Raw genomic sequence first — 27,401 nt, forward strand, 5'->3', positions numbered from 1 at the left:
CAGACTTTAATCCCATAGAAAACTTACGGAGGGAGTTGAAGCTCCAAGTTTCCAAGCAACAGCCTCAAAATCTTAATGATTTGGAGATGAATTGCAAAGGGAAGTGGACCAAAATTCCTCCAACATGTGCGTAAACCTCATCATCAACTACAAAAAAGTCTGACTGCTGTGCTTGCCAACAAGGGTTTTGCCCCCAAGTATTAAGTCTTGATTACCAGAGGGATCAAATACTTATTTCCCCCTCAAAATGCTAATAAATTTATATAATTTATGCAATGTGATTTTCTGGATTTTATTTTTGATATTCTATCTCTCAATGTTAAAATTAACCTACCCTTAAAATTATAGACTGATCATGTCTTTGTCAGTGGGCAAACTTACAAAATCAGCAAGGGATCAAATAATTATTTCCTTCACTGTACATATGTTAAACCTGTACAGCAGCAGTTTTTTCTAATATATTTATTTATTTTACATCAAAGACTTGAGTTGTTCACACTCATAAAAAGAAAAACATAACATTTTCTGAAACTTGTTTTAATAAAAAAACATCACAGTGGGAGATGCAAACATATTTTTTTTTAATAATTTTCAATTTGTGCAGTAAAATCTCAATGTTAAGGAACAGAAACTACAAAGAAAATAGCAAACATAAAGAAAAAAAAGATATAATAAAATCTATAGGACATCAATAAAGCCAAACTACAGAACTTTCAGAGAGTTGAGAAAAGATAAAGATAGAGAAAATATAACAAAATAGAACAAAAGTATTTTTATTAATGAATTATAAAAGAGGGCAAGGAGGGTGACATATCACCTCTTGGGCATAGACATGTAGGAATTAAATGCAGCTTTGAAGGACTCATAATATAGCAATGTACTGTACAAAGAGAAGTTCTAAGTTTCGGCCATGTGTGGGACAGGAGATTTCATGACACAAGTCCTGTGCTAGTTTATCTACCTCCATTTGTGAGCCACGCACGGCCTAGCCATCCTTACTTTCGTCTACCAATTTGAGCCATCAATTGGGCATTTGCTGCAGCCTTTGCCCTCATGTTTTTAGCCTTTGCAATGTCAAATAGGATGTTCATTAGATTAGTAGGTACATCCAATGAAAGAGTGAATTTGGTCCGACGGTCACTTTTTGCCTTGTTTTGATACACCTTGCCCTTCACCTGGGCCTGTGACAGATATCTATACCGTGCAGCTGGAAATGTCCTCTTTTCTTTTTCATCCTCTTCTTCCTCATCTTCTTCCTGGGATAATAGGTTATCACTTGGTCCAAAGTCATAGTCTCTCTTGCTGAGAACTGAATTGTCTTCTAAACTTCTTCTTTTAGCCTCCTCAAGGGCTTCTTTGAGACAGCTGAAAATTGACTCTGTTTTGTAAAAGTTGTAGTGAAGACTTGACTGAGCCATGCACAATATGAGCAGTAGCAAGAGTAGCCTTGGGTGTGGCATACTTCCACCATGCACCTGGGAAAAAAAATGTTTAATTCAATTATTTATGCAAAACAGAACTATATACAGTATTTATCTCTATATACAATATAGCAGTATAGCTGTATGTTAGATAGTATGCCATGCAAAAGCAAAATGAGAAACCTGCATTGAATTATTCATGAGAAAATAAGAAAATTGGATACAACTTTGGTTTATTGACCAATTTGAGGTTACCCTGAACATACTTTTAAAGTGTACACATCATTACAAAGTAAATAAAACTTGCAGTTCTGCCTTGTTATCAGAGAAAAGAAAAAAGTTTTTTTATTTTTTGCTATTTCTGATGAGCAGAAAAATGTAATTCAATGCTCTAATTCTTCACATGAGAGAAAACAATGGGTTCTCAGGTGCTGAATACAAAGCGGTTCTTCATGGGGTTCATCATGATATTGGGAAAAAATGCAGCTTAGTTTTATATGGAATCTGATATGGAGACTCCTAATAAAGCCCAATTAAATCTCGATTCAAATTGCGTTTTTTTTTGCCTTACATCAGTGGCTCCATTGAGGCTTCTGCCAGAAAACCTGAAAAATGGGTTTTTAGCAGAGTCCCAGACTGGGTTATTGACTTTAATAAGGAAGATGGAGTCGCTTTGTAGTTACTGGAAAAGAAAAAGCGGCAGGTGTCCCAGTTGTCAGAGGGGTCCACACAGAGCGTCCACTACTCTTAACTGTATCAGAGTTTAACTCTAGGATAGTCAAGTAGCCACGGCCTCCCTTCACTATCACTTTCTGTTCAGTAGGTTGATTTAGGCCTGTGGCCTACAGGATTGCAGGGCAATGCACTGGATGTGTGCAGAGGTGGAGCAACATGATATTATCATAGCAACATAGTAGCATAGTAACATAGTTAGCAAGACCGTAAAAAGTCATTTGTCCATTCAGTTCAGCCTATATTACTTCAGAATAAATCCCCAGATCTACGTCCTTCTAAAGAACATTATAACTGTAAGATACAATATTGTTACGCTCCAGGAAGACATCCAGGCCTCTCTTGAACCCCGCGAGCACCACCTCCTCAGGCAAGGAATTCCAGATTCTCACGGCCCTAACAGTAAAGAATCCTCTTCTATCTTGTTGGAAAAACCTTCTCTCCTCCAGACGCAGAGAATGCCCCTTGTGACCACCACCTTCCTTGGTATAAACAAATCCTCGGAGAGATATTTGTATTATCCCCTTATATACTTATACATGGTTATTATATCATCTTTTTTCTAGACTAAATAATCCTAATTTTGCTAATCTCTCTGGGTATTGTAGTTCCCCCATCCCCGTTATTAATTTTGTTGCCTTCCTTTGTACTCGCTCTAGTTCCATTATATGCTTCCTGAGCACTGGTGACCAAAACTGTACACAGTACTGCATGTGCGGTCTAAACAGGGATTCGTACAGAGGCAGTATAATGCTCTCATCATGTGTATCCAGACCTCTTTTAATGCACCCGTGATTCTGTTTGCCTTGGCAGCCGCTGCCTGGCACTGGCTGCTCCAGGTAAATTTATCATTAACTAGGATCCCCAAGTCCTTCTCCATGTCAGATTTACCCAGTGGTTTCCTGTTCAGTGTGTAATGGTTATATTAATTCCTTCTTCCCATGTGTATAACCTGACATTTATAATTGTTAAACTGCATCTGCCACCTTTCGGCCCAAGTTTCCAACTTATCCAGATCCATCCGTAGCAGAATACTCTCTTCTCTTGTATTGACTGCTTTACATAGTTTTGTATCATCTGCAAATATTGATATTTTACTGTGTAAACCTTCTACCAGATTGTTAATAACTATGTTGAAGAGAATAGATCCCAACAACACTGACCCCTGCGGTACCCCACTGGTCACAGCGACCCAGGTGGAGAACATACCATTTATAACCACCCACTGCTTTCTATCACTAAGCCAATTACTTACCTATTTACACACATTTTCCCCCAGACCCAGCATTCTCATTTTGTGTACCAACCTCTTGTGTGGCACAGTATCAAACGCTTTGGAAAAATCAAGATATACCACATTTAGTGGCCTATAATTTCCAGGTTCACTTTTAGAGCCCTTTTTGAATATTGGTACCACATTTGCTATGCGCCAGTCGTGTGGAACAGACCCCGTCACTATAGAGTCTCTAAATATAAGAAAAAATGTTTTGTCTATTACATTACTTAGTTCTCTTGGCATTCGTTGGTGTATGCCATCCGGACCCGGAGATTTATCTATTTTAATCTTATAAAGTATAAAGCAGATCTAATTATACAGGAGGGTACAAGTATTGCAACTATTGTGATGTACTCATGTTAATTATAGTTAAATGTTTAGCTATTGGATGGATATTGTACAATTTGTCAATTGTCACGGCAATTGAAGAAGTTGTAAACTTCTTGAATATGTTGCACACCGTGAAGAAAGGAACATTGAGTTCTCTGGTGATCTTGTAACCTTGAGATTGTTGTTATTTTTCAACAATTTTGACTCTCAAGTCCTCAGACAACTGTATTCTCCTCTTTCCATGCTTAGTGTGGCACACACAGACACACAATGCAAAGACTGAGTCAACTTCTCACCTTTTTATCAGGTCTGATTTTCATATTGACCACACGTGTTACTTGCCACAAGTGAGTTTGAATGAGCATCACATGCTTGAAACAAAGTTGTTTACCCATACTTTTGCATCTGTCCATTTTCCTTTTTGTAATTTTTTTTAAATGTAAAAAAATATACATTTTTTGCTAAAATACAAAGGGAATATGTCATCTTTAACTTTAGGCCTTTTGGAGATCATTTCATCTTCAACTTGCTTAACTGTTTGCAATAACAGTAATTTTGACCACGGGTGCCAAAACTTTTACATGCCATTTTATATTAGATGATGAAAAATAACACCAGTAAAGCTAAAAAGGGAAATGGTGAAAATTAATGACTTATACATAAATGTAGAGATCAGGATAACAAATAATGAATGGGCTTTTGTAAGTACATATACATATCATAGTAATTTATCTACATGAGGACATCACTAGACATGATTCACTGAAATCAAATAGAATGCTCACTTAACGCCAAGTGCAAAATATAACTTTTTTTAATATTCAAAGATGTAGCGCGGGGCAGAGTTTGGAACTGACCATGCACTTATAATGTACATGCTCCACTAAAGCAAACACATGCTAGACCTTTTAATAGAGCTAGACAAATGCTATTTGGAACTTCACGAGCCCATCAAAGATTAAGGAAAATATGACAAGGACCAATATTAACCGTTAAATGTGAGCGTGAATGGAGACTTTTGTATCAAATATGGGCAACCCTTTTAAATGTTAATACACTATGAAGACGCTTTAGTAACTTATTGAAGGATCCTTCTAATCTGTTGATGACTCTAGGTTCAGGAGCAATAAGGATAATGCTGGATATTAAGCTTTACATTTCAGATTAGGATAAACTATCAATATCAAATTGATGGTGGTCCACCTCTCGGCAGCCTCATGAACAGCTGGTGGAAAGGCTGCCATATTCCTTTGACTATCTAATAGGCAGGCTCAGACACAGACACATCTAAAACTACAAGTCAGAGCAATGAAGGGGACATTGGTGATTGGCAGGGTTGTCCAGAGTCCAACTCCCCGTAAAATTGATGGTCTATTCTAAGAATAGGCGGTCAGTGTCAAAGAAGCATATGTTACAACCTCTTTATTCATTGCAGAAAACTTGAAAGCTAATTCAAGCTGTATGAAGCACAGGTAGCATGAAACAAAGTACAGCACCATTATTGCAATTGTGTGTTTTTTCCCAAAATGCTGTAATGTTTCATAAAAAGCACAATTTTTTAATGTTGGTGGGGACAATGCAACTAGGATCCAAAGGCAGGTCCCCAGCAGCTGCTACCTCCCCAAATGTCAGTGTAGCAGAGCAGGACAGGGAGATGTCGACAGGAGCCTTCCGCTTGAACTAGTCATCTTTGTCGCATCATCCCTGGCCAGATTTTTAAAAGCATGATTTCTCTGAAACATCCCAGCTTCTCAAATTAAAATATACATGGCTGCAATAAACTCTGACTCAGACGCTGATTCATGATACCCCTGGTATGGGCAGCATGAATGTGTTGTCAGTGTCACTTCAAAATTGATGAAAATGTATTCTTAGCTTTTAGCTTTAAGATGCTTATGGAGTAATGGCTATAAATGATCACTCATTGAGTTTCCTATTGTATTTTCTTTTCCCTTCCTTTTCCTTCTGTATCCCATTTCCCATACCCTTTTTTCCTATGTTTGTTAAATTTGAAATACCTTAATAAAACTTATTGGAAAACAAAATTGATGAAAATGGAAAATGTACAATACATTAACAGTTCACTTTCTTATTGATACACCAATTTTAGTGTGTAGTTCTGTATAGATTTATGTGGGTATTTGGGCATTATGGCTATGTGTGCACGTTGCATGTTTGCTTGCAGAAATTTCTGCAAGGTTTCTACATCTCTTGGCAGAAAAACGCCGTGGAAAATATGCGCATTTTTATGCATTTTTGATTAGTTTTTGATTTTTTTTGCATGCTTTTTTAATGCATTTTTTCATGCATTTTTGTAAGTCCATAAAGCTAAATAAAGATATATTATTAAAAAAAAGAGAATTGTGAAGTCACTTCCTTGTTCAACATCTTCTTTTCAATCTCCATTGAAGATCATAATGTCATTACATACCATGTTCAAATCTATAAAGTTTACACACAAAGCAACTATAAGTGAATATATATACAGTATATATATACAGTATATACACAGTATATTTATATTCACATTATTTACAGGTGCATCTCACAAAATTAAAATATCTTCAAAAAGTTAATTTATTTCAGGTCTTAAATACAAAAAGTGAAAATCATATATTATATAGAGTCGTTACAAACAGAGCGATCTATTTCAAGTGTTTATTTCTGTTATTGTTGTTGATTATGGATTACAGTCAATGAAAACCCAAAAGTCATTGTCTCCATAATTAGAATACTTTATAACACCAGCGTGAAAAATGATTTTAAAATCCTAAATATTGGCCTACTGATGTATGTTCAGTAACTGCACTCAATACTTGGTCGGGGCTCCTTTTGCATCAATTACTGCATCAATGCGGTGTGGCATGACGGCAATCAGCCTGAGGCACTGCTGAGGTGTTATGGAAGCCCAGGTTGCTTTGATAGCAGCCTTCAGCTCATCTGCATTGTTGGGTCTGGTGTCTCTCATCTTCCTCTTCACAATACCCCATAGATTCTCTTTGGGATTAAGGTCAGGCGAGATTGGGGCCAATGAAGCACTGTGATACTGATGTTTTTAAACCAGGTATTGTTACTTTTAGCTGTGTGGACAGGTGCCAAGTCCTGCTGTAGAATGAAATTTCCATCTCCAAAAAGCTTTTTGGCAGAGGGAAGCATAAAGTGCTCTAAAATTTCCTGGTAGATGGCTGCGCTGACTTTGGTCTTGATAGAAAACAGTTGACCTACACCAGCGGATGACATGGCTCCCGACACCATCGTTGATTGATGAACTCTGGTGAACTCTCACTGCAGCGCAGTGATACACTGCGGGAGCGATTACCTGCTGTCAGTGTATCGCCATCGGCTGGGTAGAGCAGTCACATCTCCCGATGTGACAGTACTACACGTGAGATCGCCGTGGGACACTCAGTATTAAATGGACTATGGCAGAAAGGTGAGTATATGTTGGCTTATTATTTGTAATTGTTTGCAGGAGACACGGGCATCAGGGATTAGGCGTTCGTATGAGTGAGTATGTATTTTGTATGTGAATATGTATGTAATTATGTAAATGTTTGAATTTTTTTTACAATTGAACACAGGCGCCGAATGATGAGACTTTTCTCCCATCATCGGCTCATGCAATCTCTGTTATATGTGACAAAAGACGTAGCCGGATGGGAGTAGTAGTCCCATCAAACGATGCCTAAGTACATCACTATGGGCTGTTTATCGCATGGGTACATACACAGACACGCAGACTGACACAGACAGACACAGACAGACACACACACATATTCTCTCACACATTCTCCACCAACACACTGTTCCTTCTTGTGACATCATTTCCTTTGACAATTCGCAGCATTTTTGGCAGCAAATCTGCAACAAATAAGCAGTAAATACTCAGCAAAGACGCAAACCTTTTTACATCTGCATTTTTGCTGCAGATTTGACTTACTCAATTGAAGTCAAGGAGTCAAAAATGCTGCAGAAACGCAAAAAGAATTGACATGCTGCAGAAAATAAGATGTTGCAAATACGGACGGAAATTTACTGATCGTGCCCACAACACTTCAGGATTGTCATTGAATTACCTTGCATAAGTATTCCATTGCGTTTTTGGACCATTTACACGCTTTAAAAAAGCTGTAAATACTCATAAAAAATGCATTGTGTGCACATATCCTAAGAGTCACAAAGTCCCACATGACCTCAAATTCCTTCCTCTTCTATATACCATTGTGGCTGTTTTGTGGCTCACTGTTAGTGATTCTGCCTCCCATAAACCAGGTCCTGAGTCTGAGACTGGGTAAAACAGTATAGCGTCAGGAGATTCTCCTTCTGTCCTGTGTGTTAGAAAATTGACGAGAAATACAAAATGGAGAGCAGCATTGTGATCGCCTGTCTTCAGTGGGTCCCAGTATATGCTCAAACTTGCCAGGTGCTGTCTCCAGCTTTGTGTTTTGTGTACAGGAATATACTGAAGTATTTTTTCTTTTTTTATATAAATGTGTGTTTTTCTACTCAGATTTGTTAACAGCAGTAAATCCACAGGTCTGTATTAAGTTCTAATTAGCTGCAGGTGATATCACTGTTTTGAAATTTCAGATCACACATTATTTTAAAATTGAACATATGCTATTGTTATGGGAAACTAATTCACGCCATAAGGATATTCATGTAAAGATCTGTTTTAAATAGTCCACAAGCGTTCAGCAGCATGCATCATAATGCCACTGTGAGGGACATTTACCCAAAGTAGTGCAAAGGTAAATTGGAGTAGTTGGAGGCTTTCTTCATACAACTCTATTTGAATAATTAAATTAGATTCTAAATAGCTGCATGCTGTACTGTATATTATCTGGACACCAGTATATACAGCAATAACATCTAATAAAGCCACTGTCCCTCAATATACTGGTTGCATCAAATTTGCTAAGTTGGTGATCTTCCCTATTGGTGAGAATTCGCACAATACTCAACACAACACACAAGTGAAACCAAAATTTGCAATATGCTACGAAGAAATAACATCCCCAAGTAACATCGGTAGACTTAAAAACTAAGCCTTTGTATTGTCATTTTTTCCCTCTTGTTTCTCAAAGAGCCATACCTGTTTAAATTTCCATTGGCAAATCCATAAGAAGGTTTGGTTTTCGCAAAGAAATTAAACAAAAAAATGAAATCTGCAATGTTTTTTGGGGTTTTGGTTTTACAGTGTTCATTTGCAGTAAAAATGACATGGCAATATGATTTTTTTTACGTCAGTACGATTACAGCAATACCAAATTTGTAACGTTTTGTTTTTAAATGGCGATGCTTTGATAGAGTTTTGATGATTTTCTATTTACAGCTTTTAACATATGGGTTAATTACATTTATATTTTGATAGTTTGCACTTTTACAGATGCAGCGATACTATTTCCACTCGCGGACAAAATTGTTGTTGCCCTTCTATTAAAGTAAGAAAAACTCACAATGGTCTCTGAAATAATTTGAAATTGAAAAAAGTAATTTTCAATTTAAAGGGCTGGTCCGAAGGCCAAATTCATTTTCATTCTAAATCTATTTAATGTCATACTCTAAATAATTTTCTAATATAAGTGAATTAAAAATGTCCTATCCTTCCCTAACTACACTATCTAACTGCTTTTTTTTTTCCACTTCCTTTTTTTACTATGCTTCCTTTCCAAATTAAGTACATGCTGGGATACGGAGGCAAAGCGTCATCAAGGGGGCAGAGGCTGTGGCAGTGACAGCCAAAGTGTCATCAATGATGCTCGTTTCAGGGGCCAGGTTACTCCCTGCACGCTGTGCACCATGTGATGTGCACAATTACAATGCGCTCTGTTGCCAGCTCAGATCAGCAGTAACAAGCCGGCAGCAGAGCGCACTGTTAGTGTGTGTTTCAAGACTACCTGGTGTGCAGAGATCAGCGGCGACCCGCAAATGACATCACTGGTCTCTGCTCATTACTGTTGGCATAAATGATATTTGCTTCCTCCCCTGGCCAGGAGCTGTGTTATGTGCTGACCATGAATTGGAGCAGCACTGTGTGGTCAGACATTGCAAATAAAAATATATAGCAGGGGCTTACTTATAAGATTATCTCTGCACAGGAACATTTTTTAACACATTCTATTGTGGAAATTATTATTATTCCAAGATCTATTGATTAAAATGTACTCTGTTCATGGGAAAACAACTTTAAACTATGGGAAGGTGGGTGGAGTATAGTATAAAAGTGTTTGGCTTAGATAGTACAGGAAGAGAGTTTCATGCACAGATGTCCATGGCCTGTAAGAATACTGCTTGCTTGTTGTGAAGAATCAGCACTCTTTAAAAAAATCAGGCAAATACAACAAGGTGATTGATGAGCTGTCTGTCATTGATGTATGCAGTGTGAGTGTTCAATGTAGTGTTGTATATAAGAGAAATATGCATTTATGTATGAACTGTGTGTGTATGTAATTTATTGATGTGACATCAGTGTACAATACATGTCCAGTGTTTCTGCTGTGTGCACTATATGTCCAGTGCATGAATGTTGTGTGCAGTATATTTTCAGTGCATAAGTTCTGTGGTCAGTATATTTGCAGTATTTGAGTGGTGTATGCAGTACTTGTCCAGTGTGTGAGTGCCGTGTGCGATATAGGACTATTAAGTGAGTGGTGTGTGCAGTATATGTCCAGTGTGTGAGTACCATAAATGGTATATTACCAGTACATGAGGGCTGTGTATACTGTAGTATATGTCATGTGTGTGAGTGCTGTGTGCGGTATATGACTATTGAGTGAGTGGTGTGTGCAGTATACATCCCGTGTGTGAGTACCATAAATGGTGTATTACCGTTACATGACGGCCATGTGCAGTACATGTCAGTGTATGAGTAGCGTGTGGGGAAAATGACTAGTGTGTGAGTGGTGTGTGCGATATTTGACCAATATCTGAGTTTTAATGCAATATGTGTCAGATCCTTAATTGCAGTGTATGTATAGCATAAGGCAGTGTTTCAGTGCTCTGTGCAGTATATGGCCAGTGTGTGATCTACTGTATATGTAGTATATAGCCAATGTGTGAGTGCTGTGTGCAGTATGCAGCACTGGTCAAACATTTAAAAACACTTGTTCATGCAATGGTTTTCCTATACACATAGATGACAGCTTTATACATCCTTGCTATTCTTTATAGCAGCTTCATCAGATACTGTAGTCACCTGGAATGGCTTTCTCTCAGTCTGGAAAGAGTTCCCAGTGGTGCTGAGCACTTGTTAGCTGCTTTGCCTTCACTCAGCGGTCTAGCTCACCCCAAACCTTCTCATTTGGGTTGAGGTTGGATGATTGGGGATGCCATGTCATCTGATACAGCATTCCGTTATTCTCCTTTGTCACATAACCCTAACATATCATTGTTATCTGTCACGACTGCGACCGCGATCGCGGCCGAGCCGGTGCCTCCACGTCGACCGACCACGCCAACGTGGGGTGAGCATCCCAGGTGGGGACGGAATGTGGACCCACTGGACCACAGGGGGGACCCGGGCCTACCCGGACTAGGGAAGGGTAGCGACCGGGGTCTGTGGCAGCTGAGCATGTGGACGAGGTAGCAGAACGACATGACACCGCACAACTTCAGGTATAGACAAAGTTTACTTGAACAAGACATGGTACATAAACGAAATAGTTATGCAAGGCTCCCAGTTCCGCACATCAGGGAAGGGTACACATCTCAGGATAACAGATGAAGGCAGGAGGACATCACGGGTAGATGCAGTCCAGGGTTGTCTGGCACAGGCATACTAGGGCGGCATCTTCCTCAGGCCTCAGGCGTAGCACAGGCTCAGCAGGAGAACATCAGACACCGACCTCAGACAGACTTCAGACGATGGCAGGGGTCATCACGGGTTGATGCAGTCCAGGGTCATCTGGCACGGGCATATCAGGACGGCCTCTCTCTCAGGCCTCAGGCCTAGCAGTGGCTCAGCAGGAGAACATCAGACACATACCCAGGACAGACATTAGACGATGGCAGGAGTCATCATGGGTTGATGCAGTCAAGGATCCTCTGGCATGGGCATACTAGGACGGCCTCTCTCTCAGGTCTCAGGCGTAGCACTGGCTCAGCAGGAGAACATCAGACACCGATCCCAGAAGGACGTCATCACTGGGTGGACCTCAGGGAATTCGCGGAACATCGGGACACAGGCAGGGCATCAAGAACACGGACTGGACATAAGGAACACGGACTGCGCATCAGGAACCAGGAACATGGACAGGACATTAGGACACCAGGCAGGACATCAGGACACCAGGCAGGACATCAGGAACACGGGCAGGACATCGGGACATCAGGACACCAGACAGGACATCAGGAACACGGACTGGACATCAGGACACCAGGCAGGACATCGGGACATCAGGACACCAGGCAGGACATCAGGTTTCAGGCAGGACATCAGGACTCGGATCTCAGATAGAGCATCAGCACACTGGCATCAGACTCCGGACATCTGGCAGCGATCGACAGGCTCCGGACATCAGGCCGCAGTCATCAGGCTCCGGACCACTGGCAGCGATCGGCAGGCTCCGTACATCGGGCAGGGAAACGTAGGATCCAGACATCTGGCAGAGGAAATCAGGCACAGCACATCTGGATGAGGTCGTCAGACACTGGACATCAGGCCGTGGTCATCAGGCTCCGGACGAGAGGCCATGGTCATCAGGCTCCAGTCATCTGGCAGCGACCTAGAAAGGAACCCCAGCGGTCTGGTGCAAACCCTGCCAGGTTGGACTGGAACTGGCAGGGAATTGCACCGAATCCTCAGCTGAGCACAGAGTGGCAGAAACTCAGCGGACACACTGGACTCCTACTTCCAAGATGAACCCAAGTTACATCACAGCAAGTCAGGTAGCAAAGAGTAACAGTCACTGGGCACAGGGTTCAGGACAAGGAAGGACCTCAGGAACATCACACAGAGGACACAGTTCAGACAGGGTCAGGAAAAGGAGCAGGTTCAGGATCCAAGATTCAGGAAACAAGACACAACATAGACAGGCCTGGATATGCAGCCTCCAGGAAGGGCGATCTGGGTATTTCTACCCCCAGAGCAGGCAGAGAAACAAGACACAATTCAGACAGGGTCATGTGCAGGGACAGATCCAGGATCAAGTATTCAGGAAACAAGACACAACATAGACAGGCCTGGATATGCAGCCTCCAGGAAGAGCGGTCTGGGTATTTCTGCTCCCAGAGCAGGCGGACAAACAAGACACAGTTCACACAGGGAAGAGGAGCAACAGCTCCCCCAGAACTGATCACAATCAGAGCAGGAGCTGAACACACAAACTCACATGACTAGGTTCAGGAACTCAATGTGAAGCTTTGGCAACGTCCCACAGGGCTGGGAACTTTTATATAGAAGCTGCCTCACAGCGATAGGCTGGAGCAGCAACTGTAGCACACATCCATTCCTCATAAAAGAAGGGGAGGTGTGGCCGCGCGCACCCTAAGCAAAACCAGACAGAAATGAGGAATGCAAAGGACACCTGGCGAGAGCTGCAAGCCTGAACACACGTGGTAAGCCATACACAATGCAGAGGACCTATTAACCCACGGATAGCTTTCCACAGTGGCAGTCAGGGACCGCACCAGCGGGTGGTCATGCAAAGCAGCGGAGCCACGCACGCATGTGCGGCTACGCAGCGGGGCAGGAAACTGAGCAGCATCCATAACGGTATCAGACAACAGTATCCCTGCAGGTTAGGAGGAGAGAAGCAAAGGGTTAATGCAGACATGCAGAGTAACGCCAGGGAAGCAAAGTACAAACACACCGGCGTTACATTATCATTATTTATTATTATTAGTGCCATCTATTTTAATGGCGCTTTACTTGTGAAAAAGGGTTGTACATAATAAAAATAAGTATGGCAATCATAAAAATAGAAGTCACTGACTGGTACAGGAGGAGAAAGCACCCTACCCACAAGGGCTCATAATCTACAAGGAATGGGTTAGTATATGGTAGGTGAGGGTATGGAAGTGTGATTTCGGTCATCGTTCTGTTGCAAATGATAGTCCCACTAAGTGAAAACAGATGGCATATCATTGCAGAATGCTGTGCTGGTCTTGCTGCTCATGTGTGCCTTGAATTTAGAATAAAGCATCCCCACTCCATCACACTTCTTCCTCTATGGTTCACAGTGGGCACTACATATATAGAAACTATGGGCTCATCCTCTTCTGCATCTTACAAATACATGGCAATTCATACCAAAAGTCTCAAATTTTGACTCATCAGACCACAAAACAGATTTCCCCAGAAAAACTGTCCTGTACTTGTGTTGCTTTCCCCAAACTATTTTCTTCTTCTTTGCGATCCTTAGTATTGGTTGCTTTGTAGCAATTTAACCATAAAAGCTTGCTTCTTGCAGTCTTCTCTGGACAGTTGATGTTGACATATGTTTGCTACTTGAAGTCAGCACATCATTTATGGGGTTTGTTATCTGTGGTGCTGTCAATTTGTGGTTTCTGAAGCTGGAAACTCTAATAAACATATTTTCTGCTGCTCAGGACCAGTTCTCAAGACAGCCAGTTTCATCATAGCGATTAATTGTTTTCATGACTGCATTTTTATATAGCTTCAAGGTTCTAGCACTTTTCTGGATTTATTGACCTTTATGTCTTAAAGTAATAATAGACTGTCATTTCTCCTTGTTGAGTTAAGCGATTTTTGCAATATTTTGGCTTACAACAGTTGCGAAATAAAGCTCAGCACGATATTGAACTGTGTACCAATACTGCCTCTGCAAATGACACATGACGGTTGCAAACACTTCCTGAAGGCCAGTGATTTCACAAGTAAACTCTTGATGAGGCATAATTGTTCATTGGAAGCCATTCTAGTCGGGTATCCGACGAAGATGCTTGAGAGAATGTTTATGATGTGTAAAGCTGTCATCAGAGTAAGAAGGGTGTTCTGAGGAATCTAAGGTTTAACACATATTCTGGTTGTTTCAAACATTTATCTTCACTACTTGTTTCCAAAAGTGTTCCTCCTTGGTTTTGCTGCCTTCCCTCTGAATTTACAATGTATACATTCCAATAAGAGGAATGAAAACAATTGTATTAAAAGTTGTGTTCTGTACAGGTACTGGTACTCTTTGTCCAGTGTGTGAGTAGTGTATGCAGTATATTTCAGTGTGGGATGTCATGCCATATGTGCTATCAGTCCAGTCTGTAGTGTCATGCATACAGTGTGTAAGTAATGTATGCAGTATATTTTCAGCACTTGGGTGCCATATGTAGCATATTGCCAGCGTGTGAGTGCAGTATATGGTATGTATCCAGTGTGTGAGTGTTGTGTGTGTGACACCCCATGAGTCCGATTGCCAAAGGTGGCATTGCCTCCCTCACAGGGTGTAATGTCATGCCTGGAAGTAATGAGAGGTCCCCTGACCAGGTAGAACCAGCATCCAACACTTGTTCTAACTCCAGATGAAAAGGGGCAGAGCTTAAGGGAGTGACAGTTGCTGGAGGAGTTAGTGCTGAGTTAAGGAGATTGTTCTGGAGGAAGTCAGTCAGTCAGTCTGTCAATCAGAGTGCAGTGTGAGAAAGAGTGAGGGCTGACAAAGTCTGAGGAGAGTTGGGGAGGAAAGGAGAAATTTGGGGAATCTGGGGAGTGGAGCTGAGAGAATGCTCACCCTGGAGCTGAGCGCTGGAAAGAGAACACCGGAGTCCATGGCTGCAAGGGTAAAGAGAGCCTGACAGATAAATCCGGAGGGCAGGCAACTGCAGGCCTCCTGGCCCCATAAAAGACTTGGCGGCACAGCAGCATAGAGAGCCCGGAGCCGCCACGAAGGAGCGACACCTGTAAAAAAGACTCAAGCTGCCTGCCATATGGGCAAGTGCTTAAAGAAAAGCAGGAATAGAGGCCCAAGCACAGCTTTAGGCAGCAAGGACCTCAGAGGATAGCGCAGTAGGGAGGCCTCCATATCCACCTGGCTCAGTGGATCCTGAACTGCTTCCAGGCTAACTGGATCTCCTTCTCCATGTCACGGGGCAGTAGGGAAAAACAAGGAGATGTGGAACCTGGGCCCATGAACTGCCCCTCAGGCTAAGGGGGTGCCCTGACTTTCCTTAACTTGGGAGTACACTTGATGGTAATGAAGCCCAAGTCCCCGACCTGTCCCTATCTCCTGTTAAGCCCTGAGCTAAACCCTCAACCCCCTCCCCAGGAGGTGAGACAGGGAATAAAGTGAACTGCACCGCAAACCAAAGGAAAGATTAAACAGACACCACGGGGTTAAAGCAACTAAAAAACAAAACTTAGCTTTGTCTGCTGCCAATGCTCCAAGCAGCAGAGTAAGGCTCCTGAACTCAGCATTCAGAAGTAACACCACTGCTCCCGATAAGCTGAACCCCCTCTGCACCAGGTAGGTCCAGTCTTCACCACAGTTGGTTTCCAAATGACCAGTATTACCAACAGTGAATTGCAGCACCAGGTGGCCTTATAAAGAGAAGTGGGAGTAGTCACCACCTGCTGACTAAACTAAAAATATGTAGTAACAACAGCGGCCACCGGGGGGGGGGAAACCCAGCAGCTGACCAACTACAGTTGTAGTAACACCAGCGGCGACCAGGGGCAAAAACCCATATTAACCCCCGAGGGCCAGAAAGGAAAAAGGTTTATATAAGAGAGTCCAGACTCTGACACAGATCCAAAAATGGATCATGACAGTACCCCTCCTTCAATGAGGGGCCTCTGGACCCTCAATACTGCATCTCACCAGAAAAATGGTGAGGACGCCTAGATCCACCAGAGTTCACCACAGTAACCACCTGACTTGCAGGTTTATGGTAACCGTGGACAGATGGAAGTAGCAACGTATGCTCCAGAGGCACCACAAATCTCCAGAGCGCCGACCTGGGGGATGAGCTGTGTATGGGCATTATTGGGGGTAGCTCCAGCTGGTAAGTCCCCGGGCCGAGGATGGCCGACACCTGATAAGGCCAAATCACCTGAGAACTCCAGACCCCAGCAGCATATCTCCACCGGATGTTTTTGGTGGACAGCCATACGTACTCATTCACACACAGGTCCGGACCTGAACATTTATTGCCACACACACATTTGTCACAAGATGGTGAACTCTTCACAGAACTGACAACAGAAGCGTCCCCCCGTGTCACAACACTCACTCCCCCACAATTCAGAGAGGGAACCACCACCCTCCTCCGACCCCTCCTCCTCCGAGGACTCCACCTCTCAAGGTTTGCAAATGGTGAGGGTTGAGACTTGCCCCCACTCCCAGGCAGCACCTCTGCTGCCCCCACTGGAGAAGAAGGGGATGGTTGTAGAATGACAGCAGAGACAGTAGCCCCCAGGCAGCAGTCCTCACACGACTGATCCCAGCTGACTACTTCCCTAGACCGCCAATCTATGACAGGGTTGTGTTTTTCCAACCAAGGGAAGCCTAAAACGATAGCTGATGGCATTCCCCCAAGACGTAGCATGACAGGGACTCTACATGATGAGTCCCTATACGCAGATGTATATTTTCCACGGCTTGGGTCAACCTCCCCTTGTTCAGTGGGAAAGAGACAATGACCTGGACGCTTAGGGGTTTGGCCAGCGTCCTACACCTCAGGCCATGGGTTTGAACAAAGTGAGCGTTCACCAGATTGACTCCCGCTCCACTGTCCACTCCACAAACACCGGTATGCTCTCAGGTACCTCGCCAACCAACACTTCTGCTGACATAGTACACTTAGAGGGAAAAATGGAGGAAATATACACTCCCTGGTTGCCTCCCTCCATACGACCAGGGGGACGTGGTTTCTTAGCTGGTACTGAAGATTTGGCGCCAGCCGGGCAGACCCTGAAAAAATGACCAGTCTGCCCACAGCAAAAACATGTCCCCAAACCATGACGAACCGCAGGCAACACCGCTGGGGAACCAACTCCTCCCACCTGCCTGGGCTCGTCCGCCAGCACCAGTGAGTCCTCCATAGCAAGGACTACCGGGGACATATTCGCCAAAGCCACAAAAATCGTCCACTGACCGTAGAGATGGTGAATCAGCCAGCAGGGAGAAGGCCCAGAATAGGGGATCACCCTTAACGAGGGGTATGATAAATCCCACCCACTGTTCCTCACTCCATAAAGAATGAGGGCAGAGCCTGACGTGTAGCTTGCAGGCCTCCTGAAAAAATCAAAAAATTCTCTCTCCCTCCAGAAAACCTGTCTGGGAGAGATAACTTGGGTTCTGGTTGAGCCTGAACCAGAACTGAGGCCCCGAGCCCCACCAACTGCTGCAGCTGCTGCTTCACCACACCACGCAGCACCCCACACTCCTCAGTGAGGGTCTGCAGCAATTGGAGACAGGTCTGCATTAGCGCCATGGCTTGCCAGAAAGAAAATGGGATGGTTGGTAATAATGTCACGGGGCAGTAGGGAAAAACAGGGGACGTGGAACCTGGGCCCCTGAACTGCCCCTCAGGCTAAGGGGGTGCCCTGACTTTACTTAAATTGGGGGTACACTTGATGGTAGTGAGGCCCAAGTCCCAGACCTGTCCCTATCTCCTGTTAAGCCCTGAGCTAAACCCTCAAACCCCTCCCCAGGAGGTGAGACAGGGAATAAAGTGAACTGCACTGAAAACCAAAAGAAAGATTAAACAGACACCACGGGGTTAAAGCAACTAAAAAAAACTTAGCTTTGTCTGCTGCCAATGCTCCAAGCAGCAGAGTAAGGCTGCTGAACTCAGCAACACCACTGCTCCCGATAAGCTGAACCCCCTCTGCAACAGGTAGGTCCAGTCTTCACCACGGTTGGTTTCCAAATGACCAGTATTACCAACAGTGAATTGCAGCACCAGGTGGCCTTATAAAGGAAAGTGGGAGTAGTCACCACCTGCTAACTAACTAAACATGTATTAACACCAGCGGCCACCGGGGGGGAAAAACCCAGCAGCCGACCAACTACAGTTGTAGTAACACCAGCGGCCACCGAGGGCAAAAACCCATATTAACCCCTGAGGGCAAGAAAGGAAAAAGGTTTATATAAGAGAGTCCAGACTCTGACACAGATCCAAAAATGGATCGTAAATACTGTGCTCTGTTTTTGGTAAACAGTAAAATGATGTGCTTTACCAAAAGGCTCTATCTTGGTCTCATCTGTCCACAAGACACTTTCCCAGAAGGATTTTGGCTTACTCACGTACATTTTGGCAAACAGCAGTCTAGCATTTTTATGCCTCTGTGTCAGCAGTGGGGTCCTCCTGAGTCCCCTGCCATAGCTTTTCATTTAATTCAAATGTCGATGGACAGTTCACGCTGACACTGATGCACCCTGAGCCTGCAGGACAGCTTGAATTTATTTGGAACTTAATTGGGTCTGCTTATCCAGCATCCAGATAGTCCTGCGTTGTAACTTTTCATCAGTTTTCTCAGCTGTCCACGTCCAGGGAGATTAGCTACAGATCCATTTTTAGAGAAAAAATTTGGTTCTCAAGTCCTCAGACAGTTCTCTTCTCCTCTTTCTGTTTCCCATGCTTATTGCGGCACACACAGACACATAATATAAAGATTGAGTCAACTTCTCCCCTTTTTATATTGTTTCAGGTGTCACTTTCATATTGCACATACCTGTTACTTGCCACATGTGAATTTTAACGAGCATCACATGCGTGAAACAAAGTTGTTTACCCACAATTTTGGAAAGGTGCCAACAATTTTGTTCTCACCATTTTTGGGGCTTTGTGTGAAATTATGTCCAATTTGACTTTTCTTCTCTGTTTTTTTGTGTTATTCCAATACACACAAAGGAAATAAATGTGTATAGCAAAACACGTGTAAATGTAATATTTTTCTGGGAGAAATACTTCACTTTCTGGAACAATTTCAAGGGTGCCAACACTTTCGGCCATGAGTATATGTGTATCTAATGGGTTGAGGACAACAAAAGCAAATTTGCACAGGGTACCATTCAGCCTAAGGCCAACTTTGTATGAGGCTGGTGAACTGTCACAACATGGGCAGTGTATAGTTCCCAGTATGACCTCAAACCACCAGAAAGTTAAAGGGTACAAAAAAGCAATGTGTTCATGGAAATTCATAAATTCCCATTAAGTATCACTGTATAGTTGACAAAACCATACAGTAAGGATTTGATACACTGCTGATTTTAAAAAGTTTTCCACCTTCAAAGTATGAAGAGGTCTGCAATTTTTATCGTAGGTACACTTCCACTGTGAGAGATAGAATCTAAAAATAAAAACCCAAAAATCACATTGTATGATTTTCAAATACTTAAATTGCATTTTATTGCAAAAAATAAGTATTTAATCACCTACCAACCAGCAAGAATTCTGTCTCTCACAGACCTGGTAATTTTTCTTTAAAAAGCCCTCCAACTATGCACTCATTAACTGTGTAAGAGACACCTGTCTACACAATCAATCACACTCCAACTTTTCCAACACGGCCAAGACCAAAGAGCTGTCTAAGGACACCAGAAATTTGTAGACCTGCACAAGGGTGGGATGGGCCTTAGGACAATAGCCAAGCAGCTTGATGAGAAGGCAGCAACTGTTGGCACAATTATTAGTAAAAGGAAGAAACACAAGATGACTGTCAATCTTCCTCGGTCTGGGGCTTCATGCAAAATCTCTCCTCATGGGGTAAGGATGATTCTGAGAAAGGTCAGTAATCAGCACAGAACTACAAGTGAGGACCTGGCCAATGATCTGAAGAGAACTGGGACCACAGTCTCAAACACTTAGTTAGTAATACGCTACGCCGTCATGGTTTAAAATCCTGCAGGGCACGCAAGGTCGCCTGCTCACGGCAAGCACATGTCCAGGCCCATTTTAAGTTTGCCAATGACCATTTGGATGATCCAGAGGAAGCATGGGAGAAGGTCATGTGGTTAGATGAGACCAAAATAGAATTATTTGGTATCAACTCCACTTGCCGTGTATGGAGAAAAGAGAAGGATGAGTATAACCCCGAGAACCATGAAGCATAGCAGAGGAAGCATCATACTTTGAGCGTGCTTTTCTGCAAATGGAACAGGAGGACTGCACAGCATTGGAAGGAGGATAGATGGTGTCATATTTCGTAAGATTTTGGCCACCAACCTCCTTCCCTCAGTGAGAGCCGTGAAGATGGGTCATGGCTTGGTCTTACAGCATGACAATGACCCAAAACACACACAGCAAGGGCCACTAAGGAGTGGCTCCATAAGAAGAACTTCAAAGTCCTGGAGTGGCCTAGCCAGTCTCCAGGCTTGAAACCAATTGAAAATCTTTGGAGTGAGCTGAAACTCAAAGTTACCCAGTGACAGCTCGAAATCTGAAAGATCTGGAGAAGATCTGTATGGAAGAGTGAGACAAAATCCCTGCTGTAGTGTGTGCAAACTTGGTCAAGAACTACATGACACGTCTGACCTCTGTGGTTGCAAACAAAGGTTTCTGTATCAAATATTAAAATCTGTTTTTCCATTGTATAAAATACTTATGTCATGCAATAAAATGCAAATTAATTACTGTATTTTTCGGACTATAAGACGCACTTTTCCCCCCAAAATTTGTCAAAATTATAGTCAGAATATACTTACAACTAGTGTGACGGCAGCAGGAGTGAGGTGATTCTGCGGTGGTCCGACACTGCAGGGTGATTATCACACTCCCTACTCAGGCTGGTGCAACAGGTTCGGTGGTCCTCTGTGGTGCAGGGGCTGCGCCGGCATCTTCTGAAAGCCCGGAGGCCCCGCTTATCCATTGCTGCGATGCAGTAGCCTCTGGGAAAATGGCCATCGCATGCTCAGATTGAGATCTCGGGATGAGATCTCAATCTGAGCATGCGCCGCCCCGGCGGCCATTTTCCCGGAGGCCACCGTATTGCAGCAATGGATGTGCGGGGCCTTCAAGCTTTCACAAAATGCCAGCGCAACTCCCGCACTGCAGAGCACCGCCTAACCTTATGCACCAGTCTGGGATGGGATTTCCCGGAAGACCATCGCATCGCAGCAATGGATGTGCAGGGCCTCTGGGCTTTCACAAGATGCCGGCGCAGCCACCGCACCATAGAGCACTGCCGAACCTTGTGCACCAGGCTGGGATGGGAGTCATATCGCCGGACCACCGAACACCCCCGTGACCATGCTCCACCAGCACTGCTGATAACCCCGGTAAGCTGAATTTGGACTGTAAGATGGACCCCCATCTGACATATTATTTTTTTCCCCCTATTTTCCTTCTGAAAATTTGGGGTGCGTCTTATGGTCTGGTGCGTCTTATATACCGAAAAATACGGTATGTAAAAATCATATAAAGTGATTTTCTGGATTTTTTTTAGGATTCTGTCTCTCGCAGTTGAAGTGTACCTACGATAAAAATTACAGACCTCTCCATTCTTTGTAGGTGTGAAAACTTGGAATATTGGCAGTGTATCATCAAATACTTATTTTCCCCATTGTATATAATAGTCCCATTAGCTGTCTATAGGCATCAGAGTAGTTAATATCTAATGCAACAAAGCCAGACATTATCATTCCTTATGTAAGATTACAATAATTTTGTCATGTTGGACACTGTTCACACCAGGGTGTCCGGCAGACAGCGGTAATACCCTGTTGGGTATTCTGTTCCAGTCGGGATAGGGTTAACCAGGTTGTCATGCTGGCTGAGGGCTGGGCCACGCCCTAGGTCTTTAAATAGTTTGTCCTGACTATGGGCGTCGCCGACTATAGCTTTAGCCTAGTGCTAGCAATACCGGTCAGCAGTGGTGGTGTTGGAGCGTCTGATATCTGGTGCAGTATATCCCTCAGTGGTTCTTTCTCCAATCTGTTATATATATATTTGTTTGCCCTTGCACATTATTGTATTCCCTTGTGTATTTACTGTGTGGTGTTTTCTTTTAATGTCATGGAATGCCTAGGTTACTTTAGGCAAAAACCCCGGGACCCCTGTGATGTCCCTCAGACTAGGGGAACCCTGTCTGTCCCTCTACCCAGGGTTTACACTGAAGGTGTGCCTGCCTGAGCCTCCACCCTGTCCCTGTCTCCTGTCCAGCCCTAAGCTGAACCCACCTCCCTCCACCCAGTGAGGGGACCAGACACCAGACCCCACAAATACGTATGGACAGGGGTAAAAGAAAACACCACACAGTAAATACACAAGGGAATACAATAATGTGCAAGGGCAAACAAATATATATATAACAGATTGGAGAAAGAACCACTGAGGGATATACTGCACCAGATATCAGACGCTCCAACACCACCACTGCTGACCGGTATTGCTAGCACTAGGCTAAAGCTATAGTCGGCGACGCCCATAGTCAGGACGAACTATTTAAAGACCTAGGGCGTGGCCCAGCCCTCAGCCAGCATGACAACCTGGTTAACCCTATCCCGACTGGAACAGAATACCCAACAGGGTATTACCGCTGTCTGCCGGACACCCTGGTGTGAACAGTGTCCAACATGACAAATTTACAAGTGCAATATCACACCATGTCATTGATTGACTTCCATTGTTTGTTTTTTTAACAAGTATTGTATTATACTTCTGCTGATACATGTCATGTCCTGATATAAAAAGATTTGGACCATTCTTCCAACACGGATGACTTAACCCTAACAATTCTTTATGTGTGATCAGGGTTCATAAACAAGTCAGATATTTATTACCTTACTAACAACTAATTACCTTTATGTTCTAATGAGCAGTTCCATGATTTTTCACCTTTTTGACCCCACCATCCTACATTACTGAGCAATTCCTTTTACATATTTACAAATTACAAAGATTGGCTTTTATAACGACATTAAATTATAATTGTTAAAATGTTCATAACATAACATGGTGTAGATTCATTAATTCTGTATGTTGGCTAAAATCAATGCCAGATCAGAGAGTACTGTTTGCCACCATTTTTTTAAGTAAGAAAAGTGGTGGAGATTATTAGTAAATGAGTCACGCTATGTAACTATAAAATCCCTCCTACTTTTTCCAGCACAATCATGTGCGTCAGCATGAACGTCATACTTTTCAATTTATTTATTCTTGTCCTCAATGTATCTATTGAATGATTCCCTGGAGGAGCTACAAATATATATACACAGTGAAGGAAATAAGTATTTGATCCCTTGCTGATTTTGTATGTTTGCCCACTGACAAAGACATGACCAGTCCATAATTTTAAGGGTGGGTTAAGTTTAACATTGAGAGATAGAATATCAAAAATAAAATCCAAAAAATCACATTGTATAAATTATATAAATTTATTTGCATTTTGCAGTGAGAAATAAGTATTTGATCCTTCTGGTGATTTTCTGGATTTTATTTTTGATATTCTCTCAATGTTAAAATTAGCCTACCCGTAAAATTATAGACTGATCATGTCTTTGTCAGTGGTCAAACTTACAAAATTTGCAAGGAATCTAATAATTATTTCCTTCACTGTATATACATAGATTGATATTTCACCCTGTTAGCCCCTCCAGTTCTATAGCATTCTGTTGGCATGTTGGAAATCTCTTGTCTGTACGGGAATTCTTGGAAAGTGCAAGTATTCAATATCTACTTTAGCATTTCAGTTTGTAGCCATTTACAACTCCTTTTAGTCACTCACCATTTCTGGGGAACCTTTTCAAAACTGTCTACTTTACCTAAAAGTGTCTAGAACATATATAAACCTGTGCATTGCATGTACTCGTGTTTTGCCACGTTCTGAGCCACATTCTGGCCGTTTTGCTCAGTTAATCTCTCATAAATGTGTTTATGCAGTAATTATTAGAACTTTGTGTAAGAAATCTTGTTTCTATGGATGACCAGGCTTTGAAGACAACATTCCACAAAAAAGGAACAATCTTCATAACACGGCGTTATATCCGATTCCTTAACTTTGCAAGATCTAATTGCAACTTTAGTGGCGATTTTATAAATCACACTTTGATGCCAGTTTTCCTTGAATTTAGCACTTTTCTCTGACAAGACAGAAAACATTTTACACATTTCTGTGATAATGATGCCATCCCCTTGGCAGACAGAAAAAGGTTTCACTGCAAGTGATGAAAACCGTAAGCAGCTATCTATTATTATAATTTATAGAAATATTTGTGGTGTACATGAGGATGGGCAGAAAGGAGGCAAGTGAAAGTTACACTAAGAGCTCACACTTTATAGGGAAGGAGGAACGTTTCCTCATTAGCACATTTACATAGTCACAAGGATGGCTTCCAATAGCCGGGATTACAATTAGTCTTAATTTAGGGAATGCAAATTACATGTATACAAATGCTGTGACATAATCGCAAAATATATAGCTGTAAAGCACTGGATCTTAACATGGATAGGGAGGAATAGTAACAACATTTAGTATGAAATATCAGCTTGAACTGGCTGCATGTAGGGCTATGTGCACACACTGCGGATTGGTCTGCGGATTTTTATCTGCGGAACCGCAGGTAAAATGACCTGCGGTTTTACCTGCGGATTGGCCTGCGGTTTATCACCTCTACAATGGAGGAGATGGTAAACCGCAGCAGAATCCGCAGAAAAGTAGTGACATGTCATTTCTTTCTGCGGATTCAAAACTGCAGCTTTTCCGCAGTTAAAAATCCGCAGCATGTGCACAGCAGATTGTAAATCACATAGACTTACATGCTACTGTACACTGTCTGCAGAACTGCTGCAGATCCGCAGCGGCCAAAACCGCAGCGGATCTGCAGCAAAAACTGCAGCGTGTCCAGATGGCCTTATATAGTTTTACTTTTCCTGCAGAGCTGCAATGTATATTGGATGCAGGCACTTATGACTTACATGGTGCAATAGATATTACATTGTTGGTGCTATACCGGTTCCCTGAAATTACTGTATTCCAAAATGTGTGAGTCCTGTGTTTTGTATTTTGGGGTCCAGTTTGTCAGGGACCTGAACACTCGCACCTGCATGGATTGCAATTCGGATCAGCGCTGTTTTTCACTTTTGTTTTCTATCTATCTGTCTATCTATCTAATATCTATCTATCTATCTATCTATCTATCTATCTATCTATCTATCTATCCCATATCTATCATTCCTTCTAGCTATCTAATATCTATCTATCTAATATCTATCTTTCTATCCCATATCTATCTATCTATCTCATATCTATCTATCTATCCCATATCTATCTATCTATCTATCTATCTATTTATCTATCTAATATCTATCTATCCCATATCTATCTATCTATCTATCTAATATCTATCTATCTATCATCTACCTAGAAAAAAAGAGTAAAAAGCAGCACAAATGGGTATAGGGTGCAAAGCCTCATAGGTACATACTAGTGCCTCAAGATAAATCAAAAGAGTTGAAGCAGCACACCATAGATCAAATATAAGGTGCTATTTATTAGTCCTTGTGGTGACGTTTCGATCCAGATGTGTGGATCTTTCTCAAGGATTGAGAAAGGTCCACACCTCTGGACCGAAATGTCGCCATATGAGCTAATAAATAGCACCTTATATTTGATCTATGGTGTGCTGCTTCAACTCTTTTGATCTATCTATCTATCTATCTACTGAGAGAAAATAAATCGGAGGCGCTCCCCTCTGGTGGAATGAATCCCCAAACCGATGTCAGGTGTGAACCACTCCTTCGGGCGATGTCCTTATCTATCTAATGTATCCTATCTGTACTTTGGTGCTTTAAGCCTTTTTTTTCATTGATTTGCTGATGGTTTAGAAAAGATACTTTACATGTTAGATAACTGCTATGACATTGTGGGAACATATGTATTACCAGGAAGAATATTCGTTTGTAGTAAGCAACATAATATTCCTAACATTATATGTAAATTAATGATGCTCCAATAGGATATCAGCTTTTTTTGATTAAATGTATTTAAGAATATTTCTCTAATGTACCAGTCGGTAAAAATGCAGATAAATATATATGATTGAAATAACAGATACAAGTACCCGAGACTCAAGTTGCTTTAATTTTCTAAAGCACCACATCTCTCCTCGGCTTCTAACAATGTCTTATCAGAAATAACTCATAAATTAGCATGTATTGTTTTTAACAGATTTCTCTTTACCGTGAAGAGATGATAGATCAATACATAGAATTTAATTGTGGGAACAATAGTTAACTTTTGCAGAATGACTTCCTGAAACATAACATGCCTCACTTTTAACACCTCCATTATTTCCTAACTTTTTCATTTGAAAAGAGAAAAAGAAGATAGTTTTATTCTTAGAGATGCTGGACACATCAACACCCCTATTCTTAAATGTCCAATATCACAAAGAAGTTATTAGCAACATTATTCCACTTTTAATAAAGAGTCATGCGAAAAGCCACAGTAGGTGTGTGAGAGATGAATGGAGTCTGTGGAGAATGGCATTATCCCCCCCAGGCTTGACTTTTAGGTAAGGTGTCAGTAGCAGTGTGTGCTTACCTGAATGTGGCAGCGCTGATGAGTGACGCTCCCTTCTCTCTGCCTCTCAGGATAAAGAAATCATCAGGAAGCTTGCCTCTGACTTGAAAGTCTGCTCCCCCTCTCTCTCTCTCATTCCCCCTCCTCACTCTTATAGAAGGGGCTCTGATATTTTCTCTATGGAAACGCTCCCCTCTCCGGTGTGGAAAGCAATGGAACGATCGCAGCG

General features: G+C 42.3%; 1 protein-coding gene across 1 annotated transcript; it reads right to left on the reverse strand.

Annotated features, from left to right (window-relative positions):
• Positions 1-559: 559 nt before the first annotated feature.
• UCN3 (urocortin 3) lies at positions 560-27,401 on the reverse strand. Its single transcript, XM_073580989.1, has 2 exons — positions 27,194-27,401; positions 560-1,475 (listed from the first exon to the last, which is right to left on the reverse strand). The coding sequence occupies exon 2, from the start codon at positions 1,458-1,460 to the stop codon at positions 996-998; it is 465 nt and encodes a 154-aa protein (XP_073437090.1). The 5' UTR covers positions 1,461-1,475; positions 27,194-27,401; the 3' UTR covers positions 560-995.

This window comes from Dendrobates tinctorius, unplaced genomic scaffold (assembly GCF_039654945.1).
Source record: "Dendrobates tinctorius isolate UK_male_01 unplaced genomic scaffold, ASM3965494v1 ptg000066l, whole genome shotgun sequence".
NCBI classification, from domain to species: Eukaryota; Metazoa; Chordata; class Amphibia; order Anura; family Dendrobatidae; genus Dendrobates; species Dendrobates tinctorius.

Bases quoted from the DNA above. Each gene is read 5' to 3' on its own strand.
- UCN3 (XM_073580989.1), bottom strand. From the start codon at position 1,460: ATGCCACACCCAAGGCTACTCTTGCTACTGCTCATATTGTGCATGGCT.